At 54.8% G+C, this 26,427-nt stretch overlaps 1 protein-coding gene across 1 annotated transcript; it reads right to left on the reverse strand.

The window, feature by feature from the left end:
* Positions 1-1,019: 1,019 nt before the first annotated feature.
* On the reverse strand, positions 1,020-16,022 carry LAMTOR1 (late endosomal/lysosomal adaptor, MAPK and MTOR activator 1). The gene is made up of 5 exons (XM_073548465.1): positions 15,843-16,022; positions 9,565-9,713; positions 9,392-9,469; positions 9,056-9,182; positions 1,020-1,864 (listed from the first exon to the last, which is right to left on the reverse strand). Exons 1-5 carry the CDS (start codon positions 15,882-15,884, stop codon positions 1,772-1,774), a joined length of 489 nt encoding a protein of 162 aa, XP_073404566.1. The 5' UTR covers positions 15,885-16,022; the 3' UTR covers positions 1,020-1,771.
* Positions 16,023-26,427: the final 10,405 nt, after the last annotated feature.

Below are 26,427 nucleotides of genomic sequence, written 5' to 3' on the forward strand. Positions count from 1 at the left end.
GTCATCTTCTTAAAGCCGTGAGTCGTCGGAGGTGAAGCATGCGCAAACAGATATCGGTGGCCATTTTACTGAAGCAGAGATCATAATCTGCGCACATGCAACCTCAGGAAGGTGGCCACCAAGAAACCGGTGATGCAGTGAGCTCTGCTCGCAGTGGACACCGGGCCACGGCATCCTAAGGAAGGGACCCTGCTCCATGCTCTGACTCACCGCAGCATTGCCCCCACTTCTGCCGCCAACTTCTTAAGGAAGGGTGCCATACCTCCCGTGACCCTGCTCTACCACCACCACCACCGGCCCTCAGGTAAGATACCTGAAATTTGGAACCCCATCTTATAAAAGTCTTTTTTCTGCCACTTTCCACCTTTGGGATATGTGTTATGGTCCGGTGCACCTTATGGTCTGAAAACTACAGTATTTTGTGTGACATATCTTTCTGATTTAAGGACATAAAAAGTTAAAGGTTTGAAGATTACGAAATTTTCCAAACAGTTGCGCAAATAAACAAACGATACCGAACAAGTTTTACCACTATCATGAAGTACAATATGTCACAAAAAAAAAAAATCTCAGAATCACTGAGATCTGTTAAAGCATTCCAGAGTTATAACCTCATAAAGTGATAGTGGTCAGAATTGTAAAATTTGGACAGGTCAGGAAGGTGAAAACAGGCTCAGGGGTGAAACATTGATTGTTCAATTAGCCTTTTGACGACAATGACGCAGGTTATCAGAATAATAATTTGCAGGGGCGATACAAAAAGAGTCAAGGTTCAAGCTCATATGAACAGTGGCTCATGTCTCTTGACCTACTGACTAATACATCTATCACAAATAAGAATAAATGTCGTCAGAGGGGGCTATAGTATTTAAGAAGGGGACTTGTAAAATTAGATGTACCACACACTCTCTAAAATTCACCCTTTTCCCCATTAAACATCCTGGTTCAGACATTAGGGGACAGGATGGAGGTTACACGAGTCGCAGAACTAAAACTATAGATACAAAGAAGACGACGCGTCAGAGGAAAACGTTTAATCTACAGTCAGAAAGTAAAGAAAAACAAAAGAACAGAGAGGGGCCAAAGGTCAATTATTCCAAACTGCTCAGATTCAAGGTTGATTTATTACAATTCTGCCTGAAATTAGATATAGAAGGAAAGAAAAAGAATCTGAGTCCATCCGGTCTCCTCATCCGGCATCTCACCCACCCCCTCCCCGCGCGCTGGAGTCACGTGAGCTCAGATTTTAGGAAATAAGTCACCTGTAATTTCCCATATTGGCCCGACATCGTGTCCTGTGCTGAGCGCAGGGGAGGGGGGGATACAAGAGTCTGTACTTCATGGGACGTTAAAGGCCACACAACAGAAATGTCCCTGGATAGATATGTGCACGGAGTAGTAAGGGTTAATGAGAAGTGATCTACAGTGATGACAGCCAGTCACAGGATTATTACTCAGCAATCCCAGGCTCCTGTACGGGCTGTTAACCCCTTTGTGACAGTGGTAAACCTGTCCTGATGTGCAGTCGATAACACGACATCGTGCATTTTACACATCAGTCTGCAACCTCAACCAAAAATCAATTGTGACAGAAGGTATAAAGGAAAGGGTTAATTAATCAGGTCCTGCCGCCGTGCTCCATCAGCAGCTTTATAAAGTACTGAACAGTGCAGGAGACAACGCAGAGGGGTGAAGAGTCAGTGCGGTGTATGGTGGGGGAGGGGGTGACAAGATATGATGAGGAGGGGTGGGAAGGAAGGAGGTAGACAATCTAGGGAATCCCGAACTGTACAACTAGGTCCTCCTTGGCGTCCACGCGGATCTGTGAAAGAGCACTGAAGGCATAAGCTGCTGTCTTTGAAACCTGAAAAACAAGGCAGAGGTTCACTTATTGGGCCACGGTCCATGGAGATCGTCCATGTCAGGTCCGGGGGCTGTTAGGGTAGCAGCTCTCCGTATCCTGCATGCCACCATCACTCACCGTATTGAGGGGTCAGATGGGGCCAAGTTACAGGAGTTCTACCCCGTGTGCAGCAGATATGCATGAGCTGCCATCAAGTCGTCTGATTATTAAAAGGGCTTCCCCAATTTAAAGACTGGACCCCAATAGCTTTTAGGCTATGTGCGCACGTTGCAGATTTGCTTGCAGAAATTTCTGCATCTCTTGGCAGATAAATTCCACAAGTTTTTTGTGTGGATTTCTATGTTGCATTGTGTGCGGATGTGTTATCTAAATAAAGATTAAAAAAAAAATAAAAAAATTTACATCTGCGTTTTTGCTACAGATTTGAGTGACTCAATGGAAGTCAATGGGTGAAAAACGTTGCAGATCCACAAAAAAAAAAAAAAAAAAATAATTGACATGCTGCGGAAAATAAAACGCTGCGAATCAGGACGGAATTTTCCACATCATGTGCACAACAAGTCTGAATTCCCAATGATTAACATTGCTTTCGTAATCCTTAGCAGTTCTGGTGCACTTTCGAGCAGGAAAAAAATGCTGCGGAAATGCAACAAATCAGCATCGTGTGCACATAGCCTTATACATGTAACACTACTCTCTAAATAAACACTCTGATTTTAAACAGATCATTTCAACTTGTACAACAATTATCACATATTGGATCATCATTGCTATTATGTCACCAGTGATATCTATAAGCTGATGGAAATATCCTGCATTTAATTGGGTCCATGAATACATTCCAACATCAGCATCACGTGAGTATATTGAAATTATTGACATCTTTAGTACGCACTATATCCACTACCATTCTCTTTTTTTCCCCAGTATAGCGTGGTGTTTCTTGTATATACAAATTTGACTTTCATATTGTAACAGGAGTTGACACAGAGCCTGTTGTCTCACCAGCTGCAGCCGAGTTTCTTCTTCTTTTCTGCCCCCCCCCCCAACCCCTTCCTGAGTGGTCAGCACCAGTGTAATTAGTTCTTATTTGATAAAATCAGTTTTATCAGCAGGAGATTATCACTAGAGGACTATAAACCTGCAGCCTAGTAGTCATCCATATTCTTAAGTCTGTATAATCCCGCTCTGACCACTGATGGGCAGCTTTCTGGCTATGCACAGTGTACACATAGCTGCCGGTCGGGAGGTGTGAGCAGGGTTATACAGAACTCAGATCTGCAGCAGAGAAAAACGGAGATTAGACCTACCGGTAATGTTATTTCCAGGAGTCCATCCTGACAGCACCGTGGGGGGGGGGGGGTTGTCCTTTCATCCTTCCAGGGACAGGAAATGCACGAGAGGTTAAAAGGTCCCCTCCCACACCACACTCCAGTGATTTTTCCAAGTACCACACCAGTATGGATGCAATTAAATTTTATTTAGATTTAGTACAAGCATAATGATACCAATACAAATCCTACCAAAGTAGGAATTCGCTTAGGGTGGGACTACTGCTTGTAGCACTCTGCGACCAAAGGTCGCCTGGCTAGCTGATAGAGTGTCCAACTTATAGTGTCTACAGAAAGTATTTGGTGTCGACCAGGTGGCAGCCCTGCATATCTGTTCTACTGAGGCACCCGCCCTCTCTGCCCATGAAGTCGCTATTGCCCTGGTGGAATGAGCCCTAAGCCCCTCAGGTACCGGCAAGACCTCGGCCTTGTACGCCGAGGAGATTATTGTTATCCACCTCGCTAGAGTCTGTGTAGCCGCACTTCTACCTTTATTTTTGCCGCCGTACTGGACAAATAGTTTTGTGTCCTGTCGCCAGTCCCTGGTGACTTCCAGGTAACGCGTTGGTGACCGTACGTCTAACATCCAGAGAATGAAAATTTTTCTTTATCATTCTTTGGGGCTGGACAAAACGAGGGCAGGATTATTTCTTGGTTTAGATTCTGCGGCGACACTACCTTAGGGAGAAACTTTGGATCTAGTTTGAGCGTTATGTGGTCCTCGAAGATCTGAATGTAGGGATTCTGGATTGAGAGGGCCTGGATTTCACCTAAACGTTTAGCTGAGGTGATAGCTACCAAAAAAGCAGTTTTTTTGTGCGAGCTTTGAAATGTCTATCTCCGAAATTGGCTCATAAGGGGGCCTACACAGCGTGTTGAGTACCAGATTTAGGTCCCATGGGGGGGACAGTTTTTCTCAATGTGGGTCTTAACCTCTGGGTGGCTTTAATAAATCGCGCTATCCATGGATGGGAGGATAGGGTGAAATTAAAGAAGGTACTTAAGGCCGCTATCTGGACTTTGAGTGTGCTCGGGGTCAAGCCCTTATCGAATCCAGCCTGTAGGAAGTCCAGGATCCGAGGGATATCAGGCCGAGATAGGTCTAAAGGAGCACTACCACTTTCTGTACAAAATCTCTTCCAGATTTTACAATATATTGCTCTCTTCACCGGTTTCCGGCTGGCCTGCAATGTGGAGATCACCTGGTCCGAGAGGCCAATGGACTTTAGGATGTCCCTCTCAGGATCCATGCTGCCAGTTGCAGGCTTCCTGGGTTTGGGTGTAGCACTGGACCCTGGGAGAGCAAGTCTGGTATTATTGGTAGGTGGAGTGGCCCCCTCAGCCATCTTTCTGAGGAGGGGAAACCAACTCCGCCTGGGCCAAAAAGGTACGACCAGCATCACCCGAGCTCCTTCCTCCTGGATCTTCCTGAGGACCCTCGGTATTATGGCGATCGGTGGAAAACCGTATAGGAGTCCCCTTCCCCAATTCTGGTCCAGGGCGTTGATTTCTTCTGGATGGTCCGCCGGGTTGAGGGAGTAGAACCTCTTCAGCTTGGTGTTTTTTTCTTGTCACGAAGAGGTCCAGCTGGGGTGTCCCCCCAGCGATGGCAAAGATCCTTGAAGATCTCTTCTTTTAGCTCCCATTCGGTGGTTCGGACTTCTTGTCTGCTTAGATAGTCGGCTATCCTGTTTTGGGAGCCTTCCAGGTGCACTGCTGACAGGGAGCGAGAATTGTTTTCCGCCCAGGTGAGGATGCGAGCTGCTAGCCTCTGAAGTTTCCCGTGCCTTGGGCCCCCCTGGTGGCGTAGGAAGGCTACTGTGGTCACTTTGTCAGACATGATCTTTATATGTTGGTTCTGTAGTCTTGAACCGCTTCTCTTCAGAGTCTCCCAAACTGCTCGCAGCTCTCGGTAGTTTGGGAACTGTAAGCCGATTCTCTTGGGCCACGTTCCTTGTAAGAATCTTCCTACTAGGTGGGCTCCCCATCCTTCCCTGCTGGCATCTGTAGTGATGGTCACGCATGGAGACAGGATCCAAGGAACCCCCCGGCTGATGTTTGTTGCTGATCCACCATTTCAGAGATGATCTCAGCGCCAGAGACGGTCGGAACTTCTTGTCCAGCGAGGACTGCCGTCTGTCCCATTTTGTAAGGATCTCCTTTTGTAGGATTCTTGTGTGAGCCTGGCTCCACATGATACAGGGTATGCATGTGGTTAGGGTGCCCAGGATTTCCGTCGCGGTCCTTATCGAAACCTGGTGATGGCCGAGCTGCCGAACCTTGTCCATGATGGGCTTCTTCTTTACCTCCGGCAAGAACGAGACCCTTCTTCTGGAGTCTAGCATTACCCCTAGGAATTTTTTCTGGGTGCTGGGCCGCAGATGATTTTTCTCTGTTTAGGATCCAACCTAGGCTCTCGAGGCTGAAAATTATTGAGCTGAACTGTTCTTTTAATTCGGATGCTGACTGGGATATTACCAAGAAGTCGTCTAAATAAGGTACAATAATTATGTCTCTTTGTCTTAAGTCTGCCACGACTTCGGCCACAAGTTTTGTAAAAACACGAGGTGCTGATGCCAAGCCGAACAGAAGAGCCTGAAACTGGAAGTGGTAGTGTTTGCCTCTTTTCTCTAGGGCGAAACGCAGGAACCTCTGAGATTGAGGATGGATGGGAACGTGATAATATGCGTTCTTTAAATCTATAGTGCACATGGATGCGTTCTGGTCTATTAGCGTGATGGCGGTTTTCAGGGACTCCATTTGGAACCTTTTGTAACGAACCCATTGATTCATTGGCTTTAAATTTATGATAGTTCGGCTTTCCCCCCCGACGGTTTTTTTTATCGTGAAGAGTGTAGAATAGTGGCCCTGACCTCTCTCTACCTCTGGGACAGGAATTACTACTTCTGTCTTTAACAGGTCTCATGTCTGCCCATATAGGGTCTATCATCATGGCCTTGGAACGGGGTTTTGTAACCACAAATCGTGCTGGAGGGGATCTTGTGAACTCGAGGGTATAGCCCTGGGCGATTGTATTGAGGACCCACGGGTTCTGGGAGATGCGCTGCCATGCCCCTGCAAAGTGTTTGAGTCGCCCCCCTACAGGCATGGCGTCATTGCCTTCTGCTCCTGGAACTTTGCCCGGAGCGAGACGGGGAGCTCTACTTGTTCCCCCCCTCGAGTACTCCCAGCAAGAAGATTTCCCTTTCCCTCTATATTCCTGCCTCTGGTATGGGCGGGGTCTCTGAAAGGGAAATTGCCTTTTTGGTTTTTCCTCTGGAAAACCTTTTTTGTCGTCGGAGGCACTCTCTAGAGTTTTATCCAAAGCTGGCCCAAATACCTTCCCGCCCGAGAGGGGTATGGAACATAACTTATTTTTAGATGCCGCGTTGGATAGGGAATTATTTCTGGCCGCAAACCGTACTGATTCTGCAGAAGCATCTGCCAGAAAACCGGTCGCGATTTTCAACAGGGGAATACTCTCAAGGATATCACCCCTAGGGGTTTTGTCCTTTAACTGTTGTTCCAAGTGGTCGATCCATAGGTGCATGGATCTAGCGACCGATGTAGCGGCTATATTTGCTTTTATCACTGCCGCTGAGGCCTCCCAAGCTCTTTTTAAGAGCACGTCGGCCTTTTTGTCCATGGGCTCCTTGAGACTGGAAGAATCTTCAAAAGGAATCGAAGTTTTCCTCGACACCTTGGCCACCGGTGAATCGATCTTAGGCACCTCGTCCCAAGTGCTGATGTCCTCCTAGTTAAATGGAAGTCGCAGTTTAAAGTCTCGCGGCACGATCAGTCTTTTCTCCGCATCTTCCCATTCTTCCAGGATCATTGCCCGGATATATCATTAACTGGTAAGACCTGACGAATCCTGGCTTTAAGTCCCCCGAACATTGCGTCCTGGATGGATTGTTCTTTCGGGGTTTCCTCGATCTGCATTGTACTTCTTACTGCCCTGAGCAGCTCTTCCGTGTTCTCTGATGTAAAGAGGTACCTCTTCCCTGTTTCTAGGGGTTCCGAGGTAATCTCGCCCTCTTCCTCCGAGTCCGTGCCCCGTATCTCTTCTTCCGATGATAGGTCTGACTCCCATCTAGGTCTTTTGGACTGGGAACGGCCGGAAGACTGAGTAGGTAGCATTCCAGAGACCGAGGCTTTAACTTCGTCTCTGACTACTGCGCGCATCTCCGTGAGAAAGGCTGCCTGCTCGCCTCTGACAATTCGGAGTGTGCAATCCTCGCATAGGGGTTTCTTCCATGCGCTCGGCAGTTTGCTGGCACAGATGGGGCATTTGGGTTTGCCTGATGTCCTGGCTGTTGCTGGAGCCGGTGTCGCCTTATCCTAAAAGACAGGAGTCCTCCCTTTACAAAAAAGCTCCTGTCTCTGGCCATCTTGCCCCTGTGCCCTTTACTCACGGACGCTGGTTCTGGTCCTGGCGGCGTCTGACAGAAACCTAGGCGTCTGTCACCTCTCAATCTGCTGCTGGTCTCCCGCTTCCCCCCCGCTCTTATCCTACCTTGTCTTGCGCAGGAACGCTCCTTCTGCCGCCCTCTAACGCGTCCTCCGTGCCCCGACCGGAAGTCGTCATCCCTGGGCGCCCGGAAGTGACGCGCCGCCACTCTGATGCGTTCTGGCCGCGGGAGCCGCGCTGGGGGAAGCGGGGATGGGTCCCAGAGCGACGCTCCACGGGACACCCAGCGGGGAACCCCCCTTAGGGGGGTGCCGCTTATATCGTCCGACCCGGAGGAGTTGGCAGTTAGGACCCCGAACCTCCTGGCCCTGGTAAGATCCTTGTATGCCGCGGCTGCGGCGCTCTCGTGCCTGTCCTTACAGGGACAGGAAAAACACTGGAGTGTGGTGTGGGAGGGGACCTTTTAACCTCTCGTGCATTTCCTGTGGAGTGTTATCAAAACTGCAGCCCAGCTAGTAAAACATCGCTGGTACTAAGGTCTCTTCTACATCAGCTGCTGTCAGATTCCCTTTACATAGCAAATAAATGGAAATCATTGCACAAGGTTTTGCAATCGACTAATGGGCTTGAGGTCATTTTCAAGATCTCTACTTGTTGAGAGGTGGCAAGCCACTCCAGATCTACTTCCTCTCACAGCTGTGGGTTTGTTACAACAATGATAATCTCACTCATCAGGATTATACAGCACATGCTGCTCCGTCTCGATACATTGTAGCAAACTATGAGAACGAGAGAGACTAGGGCTGTGTGCACACGCTGCGGATTCACCCTACAGTTTAACACCTCTACAATGGAGAAGGTGTGAAACCGCTGCAGATTCCGCACAAAGAAGTGACATGCTGCGGTTTTGAAACCGTAGCAGAAGCGGAAAAACCCTGTGCACTGCGTTTTTTGTGTTTCATAAGTTATAATGGTACTGTACGCCGCAGCTAAATCTGGTGAGGATCCACAGGACCAAAACCGCTGCAGATCCGCAGCAGAATCCGCAGCGTGTGCGCACACACCCTAAAACTACTGATGGGTTTCATCTCAGTATTTTCCAGTCTGGATGCAACTGTAACAAACTCCCAGCTATGAAAAGTATTCGCTCATTGTGGACAGGTGAAGGGGTTTGTCCAGTTTAAAAAAAAAAAAAAAAAAAAAATTAGAAAAACTTTTTTCTTCTTATTCACCCAACTATGGGATGTGCTTGGGGTTACAGCTCATCTTTGTTCACTTCCACAGGACAGAGTTGTAATACCATACATGACCAATGGGTCAGGGGTGGCGCTAGTCCCTCTAATGAAGGGCACCCTCATAATGTAAACAAATCCTTTATTCATTGACAGCACACAGAGATTAGGATAATGACAGGAATATGAAGCATTGAGTAGACAGTTGCGCACGTACCTGCTGTATGTCTGCATAAGGGACTGGCTCGCTGGCAAGTATTTGGTGTGGTTGGGCCGTGAGTGAGGGCAGAGGGGGCACCTTCCTCCAGTGTGTCAGGTTACTGCTGAGTTTTGCTAGTTTTGTGCTGCAAGGAAACAATAGAACAATAAAGCATCAGAAGAACAAAGTCCGGCATTGACTCTTGGAGGACGGGGTAACAACAGCCAAGAAACATAAATCTTGAAATCCAGCAAAACAGGGGAAATGATACAAAAGAGATCGCAGTGAGGAGATGTAGCAGTCTGTGTACAGTGTGTGCACCTCCGGATCACACCTGCTGCACCAGCTGCTCACCTGTACTGTCTGGCCCGGTCCATACATTCGTGCTGTTCCATTCCCTGTGACTCTACGGCTGACACATCAATAATGTTCCTGCAGAGAAGAGAGAAGGGTTAATGAACGAGCACGGCCAGTCAGAGGGCACCTGTCCTGCCCCACTACAGAAGTACTGCCCTCCTCACACTTACTGCGCTGTCCTCGCCAGGATATGGGACAGTAGGGCCTGCTCATCCGTCCGAGCAGACGGGTTATTCGTAGAGTTGGGTTCGGATCCATTTGGTGTCCTGTTGGGAAGGCTCTCGTTGGGGGGTAACAAGTGTTGCCTTTCTCCCTGGTCCTGTAAAAAAAAAAGTGTAACATGAAAGACAGCGATGATCAGAATCCAGAGATCGCAAGGTCTGTTCTCTCCTCACACACACTGCCCCTAGTGGTCATTTCACAATCAGAAGCAGCAAAGCTCAGCACTAACACGCAGCAGAGGACGACGATCACAAACGGAAACACCAGCACTACCGGCCAAAGGATTCACACAGGGAGCCAAATGCTGTTTGGCATGTTTCTCCTGAAGAAGTTATATACTTCGAAATGCGTTGCAATAAACCACCCCCCTTAGACCAGGTTCATACTGCGTTACAGAATCCCATTCAACACATAGCGCTGACGCTATAGCATAATGTGATCGCGTCATGCTATACCGCGCTAGCGGTGATGGAGCCTCAGACGCTGCAGCCCATGACCGAAGCTCCGTCACTGAATGACGGCACATCGCTAGCGCATGCTGATGATGGCAGGCATACATCCTACAAAAAATGGAAGTCAACGTCTTATCATAAGAAATAGTAATCCATCTTTATTCAAAACAAACATGTTGCTTTTAAAAAGTAGACAATGGAGATACAAGTACAAAAAAAAGACTAGCAACACAGGTCAGAAATACAGTCCATCTCTTTCTGGTGTTCACAATCCATTTTTTGGGGGGAAAAAAATGTTAAATTCTTGTGGAAAAGAATTTTTCCTACAACAAATATGAACTAATCCCTGCAAATTATCAACACACAGGTGTCCACATAACGCGACACACACAGGGGGGAGGGGGGTCACGTGACACACACACAGGGGGAGGGGGAACGGGGGCGGTGGGGGGGGTCACGCGACACGCACACGGAGGGCCGGGGGGGGGGGTCACGCGACACGCACACGGAAGGGCCGGGGCGGGGGGTCACGCGACACGCACACGGAGGGCCGGGGGGGGGTCACGCGACACGCACACGGAGGGCCGGGGGGGGGGGTCACGCGACACGCACACGGAGGGCCGGGGGGGGTCACGCGACACGCACACGGAGGGCCGGGGGGGGTCACGCGACACGCACACGGAGGGCCGGGGGGGGGGTCACGCGACACGCACACGGAGGCGGGGGGGGTCACGCGACACGCACACGGAGGGCCGGGGGGGGGTCACGCGACACGCACACGGAGGGGCCGGGGGGGGGTCACGCAGACACGCACACGGAGGGGGGGGTCGAGGGGGGGGGACGACCGCACACCGGCAGTGGGCCGGGGGGGGGGGGGGGAGGGGGGTCACACGGACACGCACCACGGAGGGAGGGCGGGGGGGGTCACGCGACACGCACACGGAGGGCCGGGGGGGGGTCACGCGACACGCACACGGAGGGCCGGGGGGGGGTCACGCGACACGCACACGGAGGGCCGGGGGGGGGTCACGCGACACGCACACGGAGGGCCGGGGGGGGGTCACGCGACACGCACACGGAGGGCCGGGGGGGGGGTCACGCGACACGCACACGGAGGGCCGGGGGGGGGGTCACGCGACACGCACACGGAGGGCCGGGGGGGGGGTCACGCGACACGCACACGGAGGGCCGGGGGGGGGTCACGCGACACGCACACGGAGGGCCGGGGGGGGGTCACGCGACACGCACACGGAGGGCCGGGGGGGGGTCACGCGACACGCACACGGAGGGCCGGGGGGGGGTCACGCGACACGCACACGGAGGGCCGGGGGGGGGTCACGCGACACGCACACGGAGGGCCGGGGGGGGGTCACGCGACACGCACACGGAGGGCCGGGGGGGGGTCACGCGACACGCACACGGAGGGCCGGGGGGGGGTCACGCGACACGCACACGGAGGGCCGGGGGGGGGTCACGCGACACGCACACGGAGGGCCGGGGGGGGGTCACGCGACACGCACACGGAGGGCCGGGGGGGGGTCACGCGACACGCACACGGAGGGCCGGGGGGGGGTCACGCGACACGCACACGGAGGGCCGGGGGGGGGTCACGCGACACGCACACGGAGGGCCGGGGGGGGGTCACGCGACACGCACACGGAGGGCCGGGGGGGGGTCACGCGACACGCACACGGAGGGCCGGGGGGGGGTCACGCGACACGCACACGGAGGGCCGGGGGGGGGTCACGCGACACGCACACGGAGGGCCGGGGGGGGGTCACGCGACACGCACACGGAGGGCCGGGGGGGGGTCACGCGACACGCACACGGAGGGCCGGGGGGGGGTCACGCGACACGCACACGGAGGGCCGGGGGGGGGTCACGCGACACGCACACGGAGGGCCGGGGGGGGGTCACGCGACACGCACACGGAGGGCCGGGGGGGGGTCACGCGACACGCACACGGAGGGCCGGGGGGGGGTCACGCGACACGCACACGGAGGGCCGGGGGGGGGTCACGCGACACGCACACGGAGGGCCGGGGGGGGGTCACGCGACACGCACACGGAGGGCCGGGGGGGGGTCACGCGACACGCACACGGAGGGCCGGGGGGGGGGTCACGCGACACGCACACGGAGGGCCGGGGGGGGGTCACGCGACACGCACACGGAGGGCCGGGGGGGGGTCACGCGACACGCACACGGAGGGCCGGGGGGGGGTCACGCGACACGCACACGGAGGGCCGGGGGGGGGTCACGCGACACGCACACGGAGGGCCGGGGGGGGGTCACGCGACACGCACACGGAGGGCCGGGGGGGGGTCACGCGACACGCACACGGAGGGCCGGGGGGGGGTCACGCGACACGCACACGGAGGGCCGGGGGGGGGTCACGCGACACGCACACGGAGGGCCGGGGGGGGGTCACGCGACACGCACACGGAGGGCCGGGGGGGGGTCACGCGACACGCACACGGAGGGCCGGGGGGGGGTCACGCGACACGCACACGGAGGGCCGGGGGGGGGTCACGCGACACGCACACGGAGGGCCGGGGGGGGGTCACGCGACACGCACACGGAGGGCCGGGGGGGGGTCACGCGACACGCACACGGAGGGCCGGGGGGGGGTCACGCGACACGCACACGGAGGGCCGGGGGGGGGTCACGCGACACGCACACGGAGGGCCGGGGGGGGGTCACGCGACACGCACACGGAGGGCCGGGGGGGGGTCACGCGACACGCACACGGAGGGCCGGGGGGGGGTCACGCGACACGCACACGGAGGGCCGGGGGGGGGTCACGCGACACGCACACGGAGGGCCGGGGGGGGGTCACGCGACACGCACACGGAGGGCCGGGGGGGGGTCACGCGACACGCACACGGAGGGCCGGGGGGGGGTCACGCGACACGCACACGGAGGGCCGGGGGGGGGTCACGCGACACGCACACGGAGGGCCGGGGGGGGGTCACGCGACACGCACACGGAGGGCCGGGGGGGGGTCACGCGACACGCACACGGAGGGCCGGGGGGGGGTCACGCGACACGCACACGGAGGGCCGGGGGGGGGTCACGCGACACGCACACGGAGGGCCGGGGGGGGGTCACGCGACACGCACACGGAGGGCCGGGGGGGGGTCACGCGACACGCACACGGAGGGCCGGGGGGGGGTCACGCGACACGCACACGGAGGGCCGGGGGGGGGTCACGCGACACGCACACGGAGGGCCGGGGGGGGGTCACGCGACACGCACACGGAGGGCCGGGGGGGGTCACGCGACACGCACACGGAGGGCCGGGGGGGGGTCACGCGACACGCACACGGAGGGCCGGGGGGGGGTCACGCGACACGCACACGGAGGGCCGGGGGGGGGTCACGCGACACGCACACGGAGGGCCGGGGGGGGGTCACGCGACACGCACACGGAGGGCCGGGGGGGGGTCACGCGACACGCACACGGAGGGCCGGGGGGGGGTCACGCGACACGCACACGGAGGGCCGGGGGGGGGTCACGCGACACGCACACGGAGGGCCGGGGGGGGGTCACGCGACACGCACACGGAGGGCCGGGGGGGGGTCACGCGACACGCACACGGAGGGCCGGGGGGGGGTCACGCGACACGCACACGGAGGGCCGGGGGGGGGTCACGCGACACGCACACGGAGGGCCGGGGGGGGGTCACGCGACACGCACACGGAGGGCCGGGGGGGGGTCACGCGACACGCACACGGAGGGCCGGGGGGGGGTCACGCGACACGCACACGGAGGGCCGGGGGGGGGTCACGCGACACGCACACGGAGGGCCGGGGGGGGGTCACGCGACACGCACACGGAGGGCCGGGGGGGGGTCACGCGACACGCACACGGAGGGCCGGGGGGGGGTCACGCGACACGCACACGGAGGGCCGGGGGGGGTCACGCGACACGCACACGGAGGGCCGGGGGGGGTCACGCGACACGCACACGGAGGGCCGGGGGGGGTCACGCGACACGCACACGGAGGGCCGGGGGGGGTCACGCGACACGCACACGGAGGGCCGGGGGGGGTCACGCGACACGCACACGGAGGGCCGGGGGGGGTCACGCGACACGCACACGGAGGGCCGGGGGGGGTCACGCGACACGCACACGGAGGGCCGGGGGGGGTCACGCGACACGCACACGGAGGGCCGGGGGGGGTCACGCGACACGCACACGGAGGGCCGGGGGGGGTCACGCGACACGCACACGGAGGGCCGGGGGGGGTCACGCGACACGCACACGGAGGGCCGGGGGGGGTCACGCGACACGCACACGGAGGGCCGGGGGGGGTCACGCGACACGCACACGGAGGGCCGGGGGGGGTCACGCGACACGCACACGGAGGGCCGGGGGGGGTCACGCGACACGCACACGGAGGGCCGGGGGGGGTCACGCGACACGCACACGGAGGGCCGGGGGGGGTCACGCGACACGCACACGGAGGGCCGGGGGGGGTCACGCGACACGCACACGGAGGGCCGGGGGGGGTCACGCGACACGCACACGGAGGGCCGGGGGGGGTCACGCGACACGCACACGGAGGGCCGGGGGGGGTCACGCGACACGCACACGGAGGGCCGGGGGGGGTCACGCGACACGCACACGGAGGGCCGGGGGGGGTCACGCGACACGCACACGGAGGGCCGGGGGGGGTCACGCGACACGCACACGGAGGGCCGGGGGGGGTCACGCGACACGCACACGGAGGGCCGGGGGGGGTCACGCGACACGCACACGGAGGGCCGGGGGGGGTCACGCGACACGCACACGGAGGGCCGGGGGGGGTCACGCGACACGCACACGGAGGGCCGGGGGGGGTCACGCGACACGCACACGGAGGGCCGGGGGGGGTCACGCGACACGCACACGGAGGGCCGGGGGGGGTCACGCGACACGCACACGGAGGGCCGGGGGGGGTCACGCGACACGCACACGGAGGGCCGGGGGGGGGTCACGCGACACGCACACGGAGGGCCGGGGGGGGGTCACGCGACACGCACACGGAGGGCCGGGGGGGGGTCACGCGACACGCACACGGAGGGCCGGGGGGGGTCACGCGACACGCACACGGAGGGCCGGGGGGGGTCACGCGACACGCACACGGAGGGCCGGGGGGGGTCACGCGACACGCACACGGAGGGCCGGGGGGGGTCACGCGACACGCACACGGAGGGCCGGGGGGGGGGGGGGGGTCACGCGACACGCACACGGAGGGCCGGGGGGGGGTGGGGTCACGCGACACGCACACGGAGGGCCGGGGGGGGGGGGGTCCCGCGACACGCACACGGAGGGCCGGGGGGGGGGGGGTCCCGCGACACGCACACGGAGGGCCGGGGGGGGGGGGGGGTCCCGCGACACGCACACGGAGGGCCGGGGGGGGGGGGGGTCCCGCGACACGCACACGGAGGGCCGGGGGGGGGGGGGGGTCCCGCGACACGCACACGGAGAGCCGGGCCGGGGGGGGTCACGCGACACGCACACGGAGGGCCGGGCCGGCGGGGGGTCCCGCGACACACACGGAAGGCCCCCCCTTTTCCTCCATCGGTGAGCGGGGGGAATCACCACTGTAACCCGCAGCACTTTCTCCTGTGAGGATGAATAGAAAATGCAAAAAAACAAGGGGCCAAAACTCCCTGCGAGGGGCCCAAAGTCACGTGTTCTCATGCTGCCCCGGCCGCAGTGTCGCCCTCCCCGGGCACTGCCGGTCCTCTCCCCGCTCCCTCCGTCACTCTCAGGACCCCCGCACTCACCCCCTTGCCGTTCTCGGACTCCCCGCTGTAGCAGCAGCCCATGTCCGCTCGGGGCAGCTCGGTGAGACCGACAACACTTCTCTATCACATGACCACCGGAAACCGCGGTACATCACAGCACTTCCGCTTCCGGGCAGCTCGCGTCATGTGACGAGTTGCCATGGAGATCGAAACCACCCGGGAGGGGCGCAGAGAAGAAGTAGCACCTGAGAAGGGGAGGAGTCATCCATAAGCAGCCAATCAAATCACTGCTTTCATTTTGGCGCTAGGCGGTTGTGTGGAGGCTGATGATTGGTTGGTAGGGTTTCAGCCCCACCCCTTGGACTGATGAGGATGTTTCGGACTAATTTTTTTTTTCTCAATTTGCAGAAACCAGAAACTGTTTAGACCCAGTGCACTCCATGTCTGCGAGGGCTCTGCATCTCTAGGCAGGAAAAATGCAGGAAAAAAACACGCGTTCACACACCACACACACTGTCACCAGCCTATGTAGGAGCGTTAATAGAACGGACAAACATAGGCTGTAACCAGACAGGCAGGCATGTAGGAGTCAGTGACGGACCAAGGGTAGCGGGTTTATTATACAGTGGACGCTCCACGCAGGGAGGAGCAGAGGGATAATGTTCCCTAATACAGACAAGAACAATAGAGGATAACTTAAGGCACAGGAACAAATAAGACGGCAAGTTCAATTATATACAACTCATCACTCTGGCACCAGCCATGGTTAATCTCCAGAATGTAGCCAGTAATGCTTAGATCGTGACCCAGTGGGGGTCTGACGCGGCCCTGAGGAAGATGGTACACTGAATCCTGGCGATGGCGGTGTTCTCTCATGGGCCTGATGTTGGCGGTGATTCCTCATGGTCCCTGATGTTGGCGGTGATTCCTCATGGTCCCTGATGTTGGCGGTGTTCTCTCTGGTCCTGATGTTGGTGGTGATTCCTCGTGGTCCTGATGGTGGTGATTCCTCATGGTCCTGATGTTGGCAGTGATTCCTCGTGGTCCCTGATGTTGGTGGTGATTCCTCGTGGTCCTGATGGTGGTGATTCCTCATGGTCCTGATGTTGGCGGTGATTCCTCGTGGTCCCTGATGTTGGCGGTGATTCCTCGTGGTCCTGATGGTGGTGATTCCTCATGGTCCTGATGTTGGCGGTGTTCTCTCTGGTCCTGATGTTGGTGGTGATTCCTCGTGGTCCTGATGGTGGTGATTCCTCATGGTCCTGATGTTGGCAGTGATTCCTCGTGGTCCCTGATGTTGGCGGTGATTCCTCGTGGTCCTGATGGTGGTGATTCCTCATGGTCCCTGATGTTGGCGGTGTTCTCTCTGGTCCTGATGTTGGTGGTGATTCCTCGTGGTCCTGATGGTGGTGATTCCTCATGGTCCTGATGTTGGCAGTGATTCCTCGTGGTCCCTGATGTTGGCGGTGATTCCTCGTGGTCCTGATGGTGGTGATTCCTCATGGTCCTGATGTTGGCGGTGATTCCTCGTGGTCCCTGATGTTGGTGGTGATTCCTCGTGGTCCTGATGGTGGTGATTCCTCATGGTCCTGATGTTGGCGGTGATTCCTCATGGTCCCTGATGTTGGCGGTGTTCTCTCGTGGTCCTGATGTTGGTGGTGATTCCTCGTGGTCCTGATGGTGGTGATTCCTCATGGTCCTGATGTTGGCAGTGATTCCTCGTGGTCCCTGATGTTGGTGGTGATTCCTCGTGGTCCTGATGGTGGTGATTCCTCATGGTCCTGATGTTGGCGGTGATTCCTCGTGGTCCCTGATGTTGGTGGTGATTCCTCGTGGTCCTGATGGTGGTGATTCCTCATGGTCCTGATGTTGGCGGTGTTATCTTGAGGTCCTGATGTTGGCAGTGTTCTCTCGTGGTACTGATGTTGGTGGTGATTCCTTGTGGTCCTGATGTTGGCAGTGTTCTCTCGTGGTCCTGATGTTGGCGGTGATTCCTCATGGTCCTGACGCGGGTTTTGGGTCCAGAAGATGTGGAGGCAAAGAGAATAATGTCCTCATCCCCAGCTGTGATTGCCCCAACACTATGGAGACGTGCAGCACTGCCCAAACACAGTTCACAACGGACAGCCCGATTCATCGTACCGTATGGGTGCACGCCGACGTCCCATTCACAGACCTTGTCACTCACAGTCAGCGGTGTCCGCAGTGGCAGCGCTGTCAGTACAGAACTCAGTCGGCAGTCTTTTGTGGAATCGCTTTGTCGTCCCAGGCTCTAACCTAATCTTCCCCGTCGCATCACAGCGGGAGCTTTTACACAGGCATATCGACATTCAACTGCCCGGAACGGTCCGGGGCCTTAACTTTTCCCTCCTGCAACATAGGTGATGTCATGATTTGTAGTTTTGCCCTGTCCTGTATTTTGTATAATATATCATGTAACTTTTCTCTGGTTGTATTTGCTGTAAATTAACCATGTCTCCTTTCCCCAATACTTTGCAATGTCTTATGATGTACCTGGACCATAATCTAATTTAGGCTTGTGTCAACAGCTAGTGGAACTGTGGCTATTGTTTCGTAAGCAGAAGATAACCTACAATACACATCCTGTAGACTCAGTGGAGCCCTTACATTTCTAGAATCTTCTGATGGACCAAACCATTGGTCCATCAACCCCCCTTCAGATAGGCTGATCCCAGGAGCCCTGACAATACATTCTTTTTTTAAGATCAGTTGTGATTTGAGTGTGGATGTGGAAGGAGTCACGAACTGAGTTGAGGCCAGCTCGTGACGTCCGTGGGATTGTGTGGAATCCTGTGGACTATTGCAAGGATTATTGTTATCGCATCTGGAACAAGGACTATCGTGAGGTGCCCGGATTTGATTCCATTGTGTGGACTTATTGTGGACTTCTCATGGACTCCAAGGACATTATGGATATTTGATGTTGTATGCTCCCTGCCTTAATAAATCTCGCTGGATCGTCCTTCGGCCTGTTGTCCCTTCTTGCTCTGTCGTATACCCCGTCACACCGCTGGTCTGTATACACCCCTGCATGATGATATACCTGCCGGTCTGTATACACCCCTGTATGATGATATACCGGCCGGTCTGTATACACCCCTGTATGATATACCTGCCGGTCTGTATACACCCCTGCATGATGATATACCCGCCGGTCTGTATACACCCCTGTATGATGATATACCTGCCGGTCTGTATACACCCCTGTATGATGATATACCGTCTGGTCTGTATACACCCCTGTATGATGATATACCGTCTGGTCTGTATACACCCCTGTATGATGATATACCGTCTGGTCTGTATACACCCCTGCATGATGATATACCTGCCGGTCTGTATACACCCCTGTATGATGATATACCGGCCGGTCTGTATACACCCCTGTATGATATACCTGCCGGTCTGTATACACCCCTGCATGATCATATACCCGCCGGTCTGTATACACCCCTGTATGATGATATACCGGCCGGTCTGTATACACCCCTGTATGATATACCTGCCGGTCTGTATACACCCCTGCATGATGATATACCCGCCGGTCTGTATACACCCCTGTATGATCATATACCCGCCGGTCTGTATACACCCCTGTATGATGATATACCGGCCGGTATGTATACACCCCTGTATGATGATATACCTGCCGGTCTGTATACACCCCTGTATGATGATATACCGGCGGTCTGTATACACCCCTGTATGATGATATACCCGCCGGTCTGTATACACCCCTGTATGATGATATACCTGCCGGTCTGTATACACCCCTGTATGATGATATACCGGCCGGTCTGTATACACCCCTGTATGATGATATACCGGCCGGTCTGTATACACCCCTGTGTGATGATATACCTTCCGGTCTGTATACACCCCTGTGTGATGATATACCTTCCGGTCTGTATACACCCCTGTATGATCATATACCCGCCGGTCTGTATACACCCCTGTATGATGATATACCGGCCGGTCTGTATACACCCCTGTATGATATACCTGCCGGTCTGTATACACCCCTGCATGATGATATACCCGCCGGTCTGTATACACCCCTGTATGATCATATACCCGCCGGTCTGTATACACCCCTGTATGATGATATACCGGCCGGTATGTATACACCCCTGTATGATGAATCATAGAATCATAGAATCATAGAATCGTAGAGTTGGAAGGGACCTCCTGGGCCATCTGGTCCAACCCCCTGCTCAAAGCAGACCTGCCGGTCTGTATACACCCCTGTATGATGATATACCGGCCGGTCTGTATACACCCCTGTATGATATACCTGCCGGTCTGTATACACCCCTGCATGATGATATACCCGCCGGTCTGTATACACCCCTGTATGATCATATACCCGCCGGTCTGTATACACCCCTGTATGATGATATACCGGCCGGTATGTATACACCCCTGTATGATGATATACCTGCCGGTCTGTATACACCCCTGTATGATGATATACCGGCGGTCTGTATACACCCCTGTATGATGATATACCCGCCGGTCTGTATACACCCCTGTATGATGATATACCTGCCGGTCTGTATACACCCCTGTATGATCATATACCCGCCGGTCTGTATACACCCCTGTATGATGATATACCGGCCGGTCTGTATACACCCCTGTATGATATACCTGCCGGTCTGTATACACCCCTGTATGATGATATACCGGCGGTCTGTATACACCCCTGTATGATGATATACCCACCGGTCTGTATACACCCCTGTATGATGATATACCTTCCGGTCTGTATACACCCCTGTATGATCATATACCCGCCGGTCTGTATACACCCCTGTATGATGATATACCGGCCGGTCTGTATACACCCCTGTATGATATACCTGCCGGTCTGTATACACCCCTGCATGATGATATACCCGCCGGTCTGTATACACCCCTGTATGATCATATACCCGCCGGTCTGTATACACCCCTGTATGATGATATACCGGCCGGTATGTATACACCCCTGTATGATGATATACCTGCCGGTCTGTATACACCCCTGTATGATGATATACCGGCGGTCTGTATACACCCCTGTATGATGATATACCCGCCGGTCTGTATACACCCCTGTATGATGATATACCTGCCGGTCTGTATGCACCCCTGTATGATGATATACCCACCGGTCTGTATACACCCCTGTATGATGATATACCTGCCGGTCTGTATACACCCCTGTATGATGATATACCGGCCGGTCTGTATACACCCCTGTATGATGATATACCTACCGGTCTGTATACACCCCTGTATGATGATATACCTTCCGGTCTGTATACACCCCTGTGTGATGATATACCTTCCGGTCTGTATACACCCCTGTGTGATGATATACCTTCCGGTCTGTATACACCCCTGTGTGATGATATACCTGCCGGGTCTGTATACACCCCTGTATGATGATATACCGGCCGGTCTGTATACACTCCTGTATGATGATATACCTGCCGGTCTGTATACACCCCTGTATGATGATATACCGGCCGGTCTGTATACACCCCTGTGTGATGATATACCTTCCGGTCTGTATACACCCCTGTGTGATGATATACCTTCCGGTCTGTATACACTCCTGTGTGATGATATACCTGCCGGTCTGTATACACCCGTGTGATGATATACCGGCCGGTCGGTATACACTCCTGTGTGATGATATACCTGCCGGTCTGTATGCACCCCTGTGTGATGATATACCTGCCGGTCTGTATACACCCCTGCATGATGATATACCGGCGGTCTGTATACACTCCTGTATGATATACCGGCCGGTCTGTATACACCCCTGCATGATGATATACCTGCCGGTCTGTATACACCCCTGTATGATGATATACCGGCGGTCTGTATACACTCCTGTATGATGATATACCGGCCGGTCTGTATACACCCCTGTATGATGATATACCGGCCGGTCTGTATACACCCCTGTATGATGATATACCGTCCGGTCTGTATACACCCCTGTATGATAATATACCGGCGGTCTGTATACACCCCTGTATGATGATATACCGGCGGTCTGTATACACTCCTGTATGATGATATACCGGCCGGTCTGTATACACCCCTGTATGATGATATACCGGCGGTCTATATACCGTCCGGTCTGTATACACTCCTGTATGATGATATACCGGCCGGTCTGTATACACTCCTGTATGATGATATACCGGCGGTCTGTATACACTCCTGTATGATGATATACCGGCCGGTCTGTAAACACCCCTGTATGATGATATACCGGCCGGTCTGTATACACCCCTGTATGATGATATACCGGCTGGTCTGCATGCACTCCTATATGATGATATACCTGCCGGGTCTGTATACACCCCTGTATGATGATATACCGGCCGGTCTGTATACACTCCTGTATGATGATATACCTGCCGGTCTGTATACACCCCTGTATGATGATATACCGGCCGGTCTGTATACACCCCTGTGTGATGATATACCTTCCGGTCTGTATACACCCCTGTGTGATGATATACCTTCCGGTCTGTATACACTCCTGTGTGATGATATACCTGCCGGTCTGTATACACCCGTGTGATGATATACCGGCCGGTCGGTATACACTCCTGTGTGATGATATACCTGCCGGTCTGTATGCACCCCTGTGTGATGATATACCTGCCGGTCTGTATACACCCCTGCATGATGATATACCGGCGGTCTGTATACACTCCTGTATGATATACCGGCCGGTCTGTATACACCCCTGCATGATGATATACCTGCCGGTCTGTATACACCCCTGTATGATGATATACCGGCGGTCTGTATACACTCCTGTATGATGATATACCGGCCGGTCTGTATACACCCCTGTATGATGATATACCGGCCGGTCTGTATACACCCCTGTATGATGATATACCGTCCGGTCTGTATACACCCCTGTATGATAATATACCGGCGGTCTGTATACACCCCTGTATGATGATATACCGGCGGTCTGTATACACTCCTGTATGATGATATACCGGCCGGTCTATATACCGTCCGGTCTGTATACACTCCTGTATGATGATATACCGGCCGGTCTGTATACACTCCTGTATGATGATATACCGGCGGTCTGTATACACTCCTGTATGATGATATACCGGCCGGTCTGTAAACACCCCTGTATGATGATATACCGGCCGGTCTGTATACACCCCTGTATGATGATATACCGGCTGGTCTGCATGCACTCCTATATGATGATATACCTGCCGGGTCTGTATACACCCCTGTATGATGATATACCGGCCGGTCTGTATACACTCCTGTATGATGATATACCTGCCGGTCTGTATACACCCCTGTATGATGATATACCGGCCGGTCTGTATACACCCCTGTGTGATGATATACCTTCCGGTCTGTATACACCCCTGTGTGATGATATACCTTCCGGTCTGTATACACTCCTGTGTGATGATATACCTGCCGGTCTGTATACACCCGTGTGATGATATACCGGCCGGTCGGTATACACTCCTGTGTGATGATATACCTGCCGGTCTGTATGCACCCCTGTGTGATGATATACCTGCCGGTCTGTATACACCCCTGCATGATGATATACCGGCGGTCTGTATACACTCCTGTATGATATACCGGCCGGTCTGTATACACCCCTGCATGATGATATACCTGCCGGTCTGTATACACCCCTGTATGATGATATACCGGCGGTCTGTATACACTCCTGTATGATGATATACCGGCCGGTCTGTATACACCCCTGTATGATGATATACCGGCCGGTCTGTATACACCCCTGTATGATGATATACCGTCCGGTCTGTATACACCCCTGTATGATAATATACCGGCGGTCTGTATACACCCCTGTATGATGATATACCGGCGGTCTGTATACACTCCTGTATGATGATATACCGGCCGGTCTGTATACACCCCTGTATGATGATATACCGGCGGTCTGTATACACTCCTGTATGATGATATACCGGCCGGTCTGTATACACCCCTGTATGATGATATACCGGCCGGTCTGTATACACCCCTGTATGATGATATACCGGCTGGTCTGCATGCACTCCTATATGATGATATACCGGCAGGTCTGCATGCACCCCTGTATGATGATATTCCGGCCGGACTGTATACACCCCTGTATGATGATATACCGGCCGGTCTGTATACACCCCTGTGTGATGATATACCGGCCGGTCTGTATACACCCCTGTGTGATGATATACCGGCCGGTCTGTATACACCCCTGTATGATGATATTCCGACCGGTCTGTATACACCCCTGTATGATGATATACCGGCCGGTCTGTATACACCCCTGTATGATGAAATACCGGCTGTCTGTATACACTCCTGTATGATGATATACCGGCCGGTCTGTATACACCCCTGTATGATGATATACCGGCGGTCTGTATACACCCCTGTATGATGATGTACCCGCCGGTCTGTATACACCCCTGTATGATGATATACCGGCGGTCTGTATATACCCCTGTATGATGGTATACCGGCGGTGTGTATACACCCCTGTATGATGATATTCTGGCCGGTCTGTATACACTCCTGTATGATGATATTCCGGCCGGTCTGTATACACCCCTGTATGATGATATACCCGCCGGTCTGTATACACCCCTGTATGATGATATTCCGACCGGTCTGTATACACCCCTGTATGATGATATACCGGCCGGTCTGTATTCACCCCTGTATGATGATATACCGGCTGTCTGTATACACCCCTGTATGATGATATTCCGACCGGTCTGTATACACCCCTGTATGATGATATACCGGCTGTCTGTATACACCCCTGTATGATGATATTCCGGCCGGTCTGTATACACCCCTGTATGATGATATACCCGCCGGTCTGTATACACCCCTGTATGATGATATTCCGACCGGTCTGTATACACCCCTGTATGATGATATACCGGCCGGTCTGTATACACCCCTGTATGATGATGTACCCGCCGGTCTGTATATACCCCTGTATGATGATATACCGGCGGTCTGTATACACCCCTGTATTATGGTATACCGGCGGTCTGTATACACCCCTGTATGATGGTATACCGGCGGTCAGTATACACCCCTGTATGATGATATACCCGCCGGTCTGTATACACCCCTGTATGATGATATTCCGGCCGGTCTGTATACACTCCTGTATGATGATATTCCGGCCGGTCTGTATACACCCCTGTATGATGATATTCCGGCCGGTCTGTATACACTCCTGTATGATGATATACCGGCCGGTCTGTATACACCCCTGTATGATGATATACCGGCCGGTCTGTATACACCCCTGTATGATGATATTCCGGCCGGTGTGTATACACCCCTGTATGATGATATACCGGCCGGTCTGTATACACCCCTGTATGATGATATACCGGCGGTCTGTATACACCCCTGTATGATGATATACCGGCCGGTCTGTATACACCCCTGTATGATGATATACCGGCCGGTCTGTATACACCCCTGTATGATGATATTCCGGCCGGTGTGTATACACCCCTGTATGATGATATACCGGCCGGTCTGTATACACCCCTGTATGATGATATACCGGCGGTCTGTATACACTCCTGTATGATGATATACCGGCCGGTCTGTATACACCCCTGTATGATGATATACCGGCCGGTCTGTATACACCCCTGTATGATGATATACCGGCCGGTCTGTATACACCCCTGCATGATGATATTCCGGCCGGTCTGTATACACCCTTGTGTGATGATATACCGGACGGTCTGTATACACCCCTGTGTGATGATAAACCTGCCGGTCTGTATACACCCCTATATGATGATATACCGGCCGGTCTGTATACACCCCTGTATGATGATATACCGGCCGGTCTGTATACACCCCTGTATGATGATATACCGGCCGGTCTGTATACACCCTTGTGTGATGATATACCGGCCGGTCTGTATACACCCCTGTGTGATGATATACCTGCCGGTCTGTATACACCCCTGTGTGATGATATTCCGGCCGGTCTGTATACACCCCTGTGTGATGATATACCGGCCGGTCTGTATACACCCCTGTATGATGATATACCGGCGGTCTGTATACACTCCTGTATGATGATATACCGGCCGGTCTGTATACACCCCTGTATGATGATATACCGGCCAGTCTGTATACACCCCTGTATGATGATATACCTGCCGGTCTGTATACACCCCTGTATGATGATATACCGGCGGTCTGTATACACCCCTGTATGATGGTATACCGGCGGTCTGTATACACCCCTGTATGATGATATACCGGCCGGTCTGTATACACCCCTGTATGATGATATACCGTCTGGTCTGTATACACCCCTGTATGATGATATACCGGCGGTCTGTATACACTCCTGTATGATGATATACCGGTCGGTCTGTATACACCCCTGTATGATGATATACCGTCCGGTCTGTATACACCCCTGTATGATGATATACCGGCCGGTCTGTATACACCCCTGTATGATGATATATCGGCGGTCTGTATACACCCCTGTATGATGGTATACCGGCGGTCTGTATACACCCCTGTATGATGA

This window comes from Dendrobates tinctorius, unplaced genomic scaffold (assembly GCF_039654945.1).
Source record: "Dendrobates tinctorius isolate UK_male_01 unplaced genomic scaffold, ASM3965494v1 ptg000157l, whole genome shotgun sequence".
Lineage (NCBI taxonomy): Eukaryota > Metazoa > Chordata > Amphibia > Anura > Dendrobatidae > Dendrobates > Dendrobates tinctorius.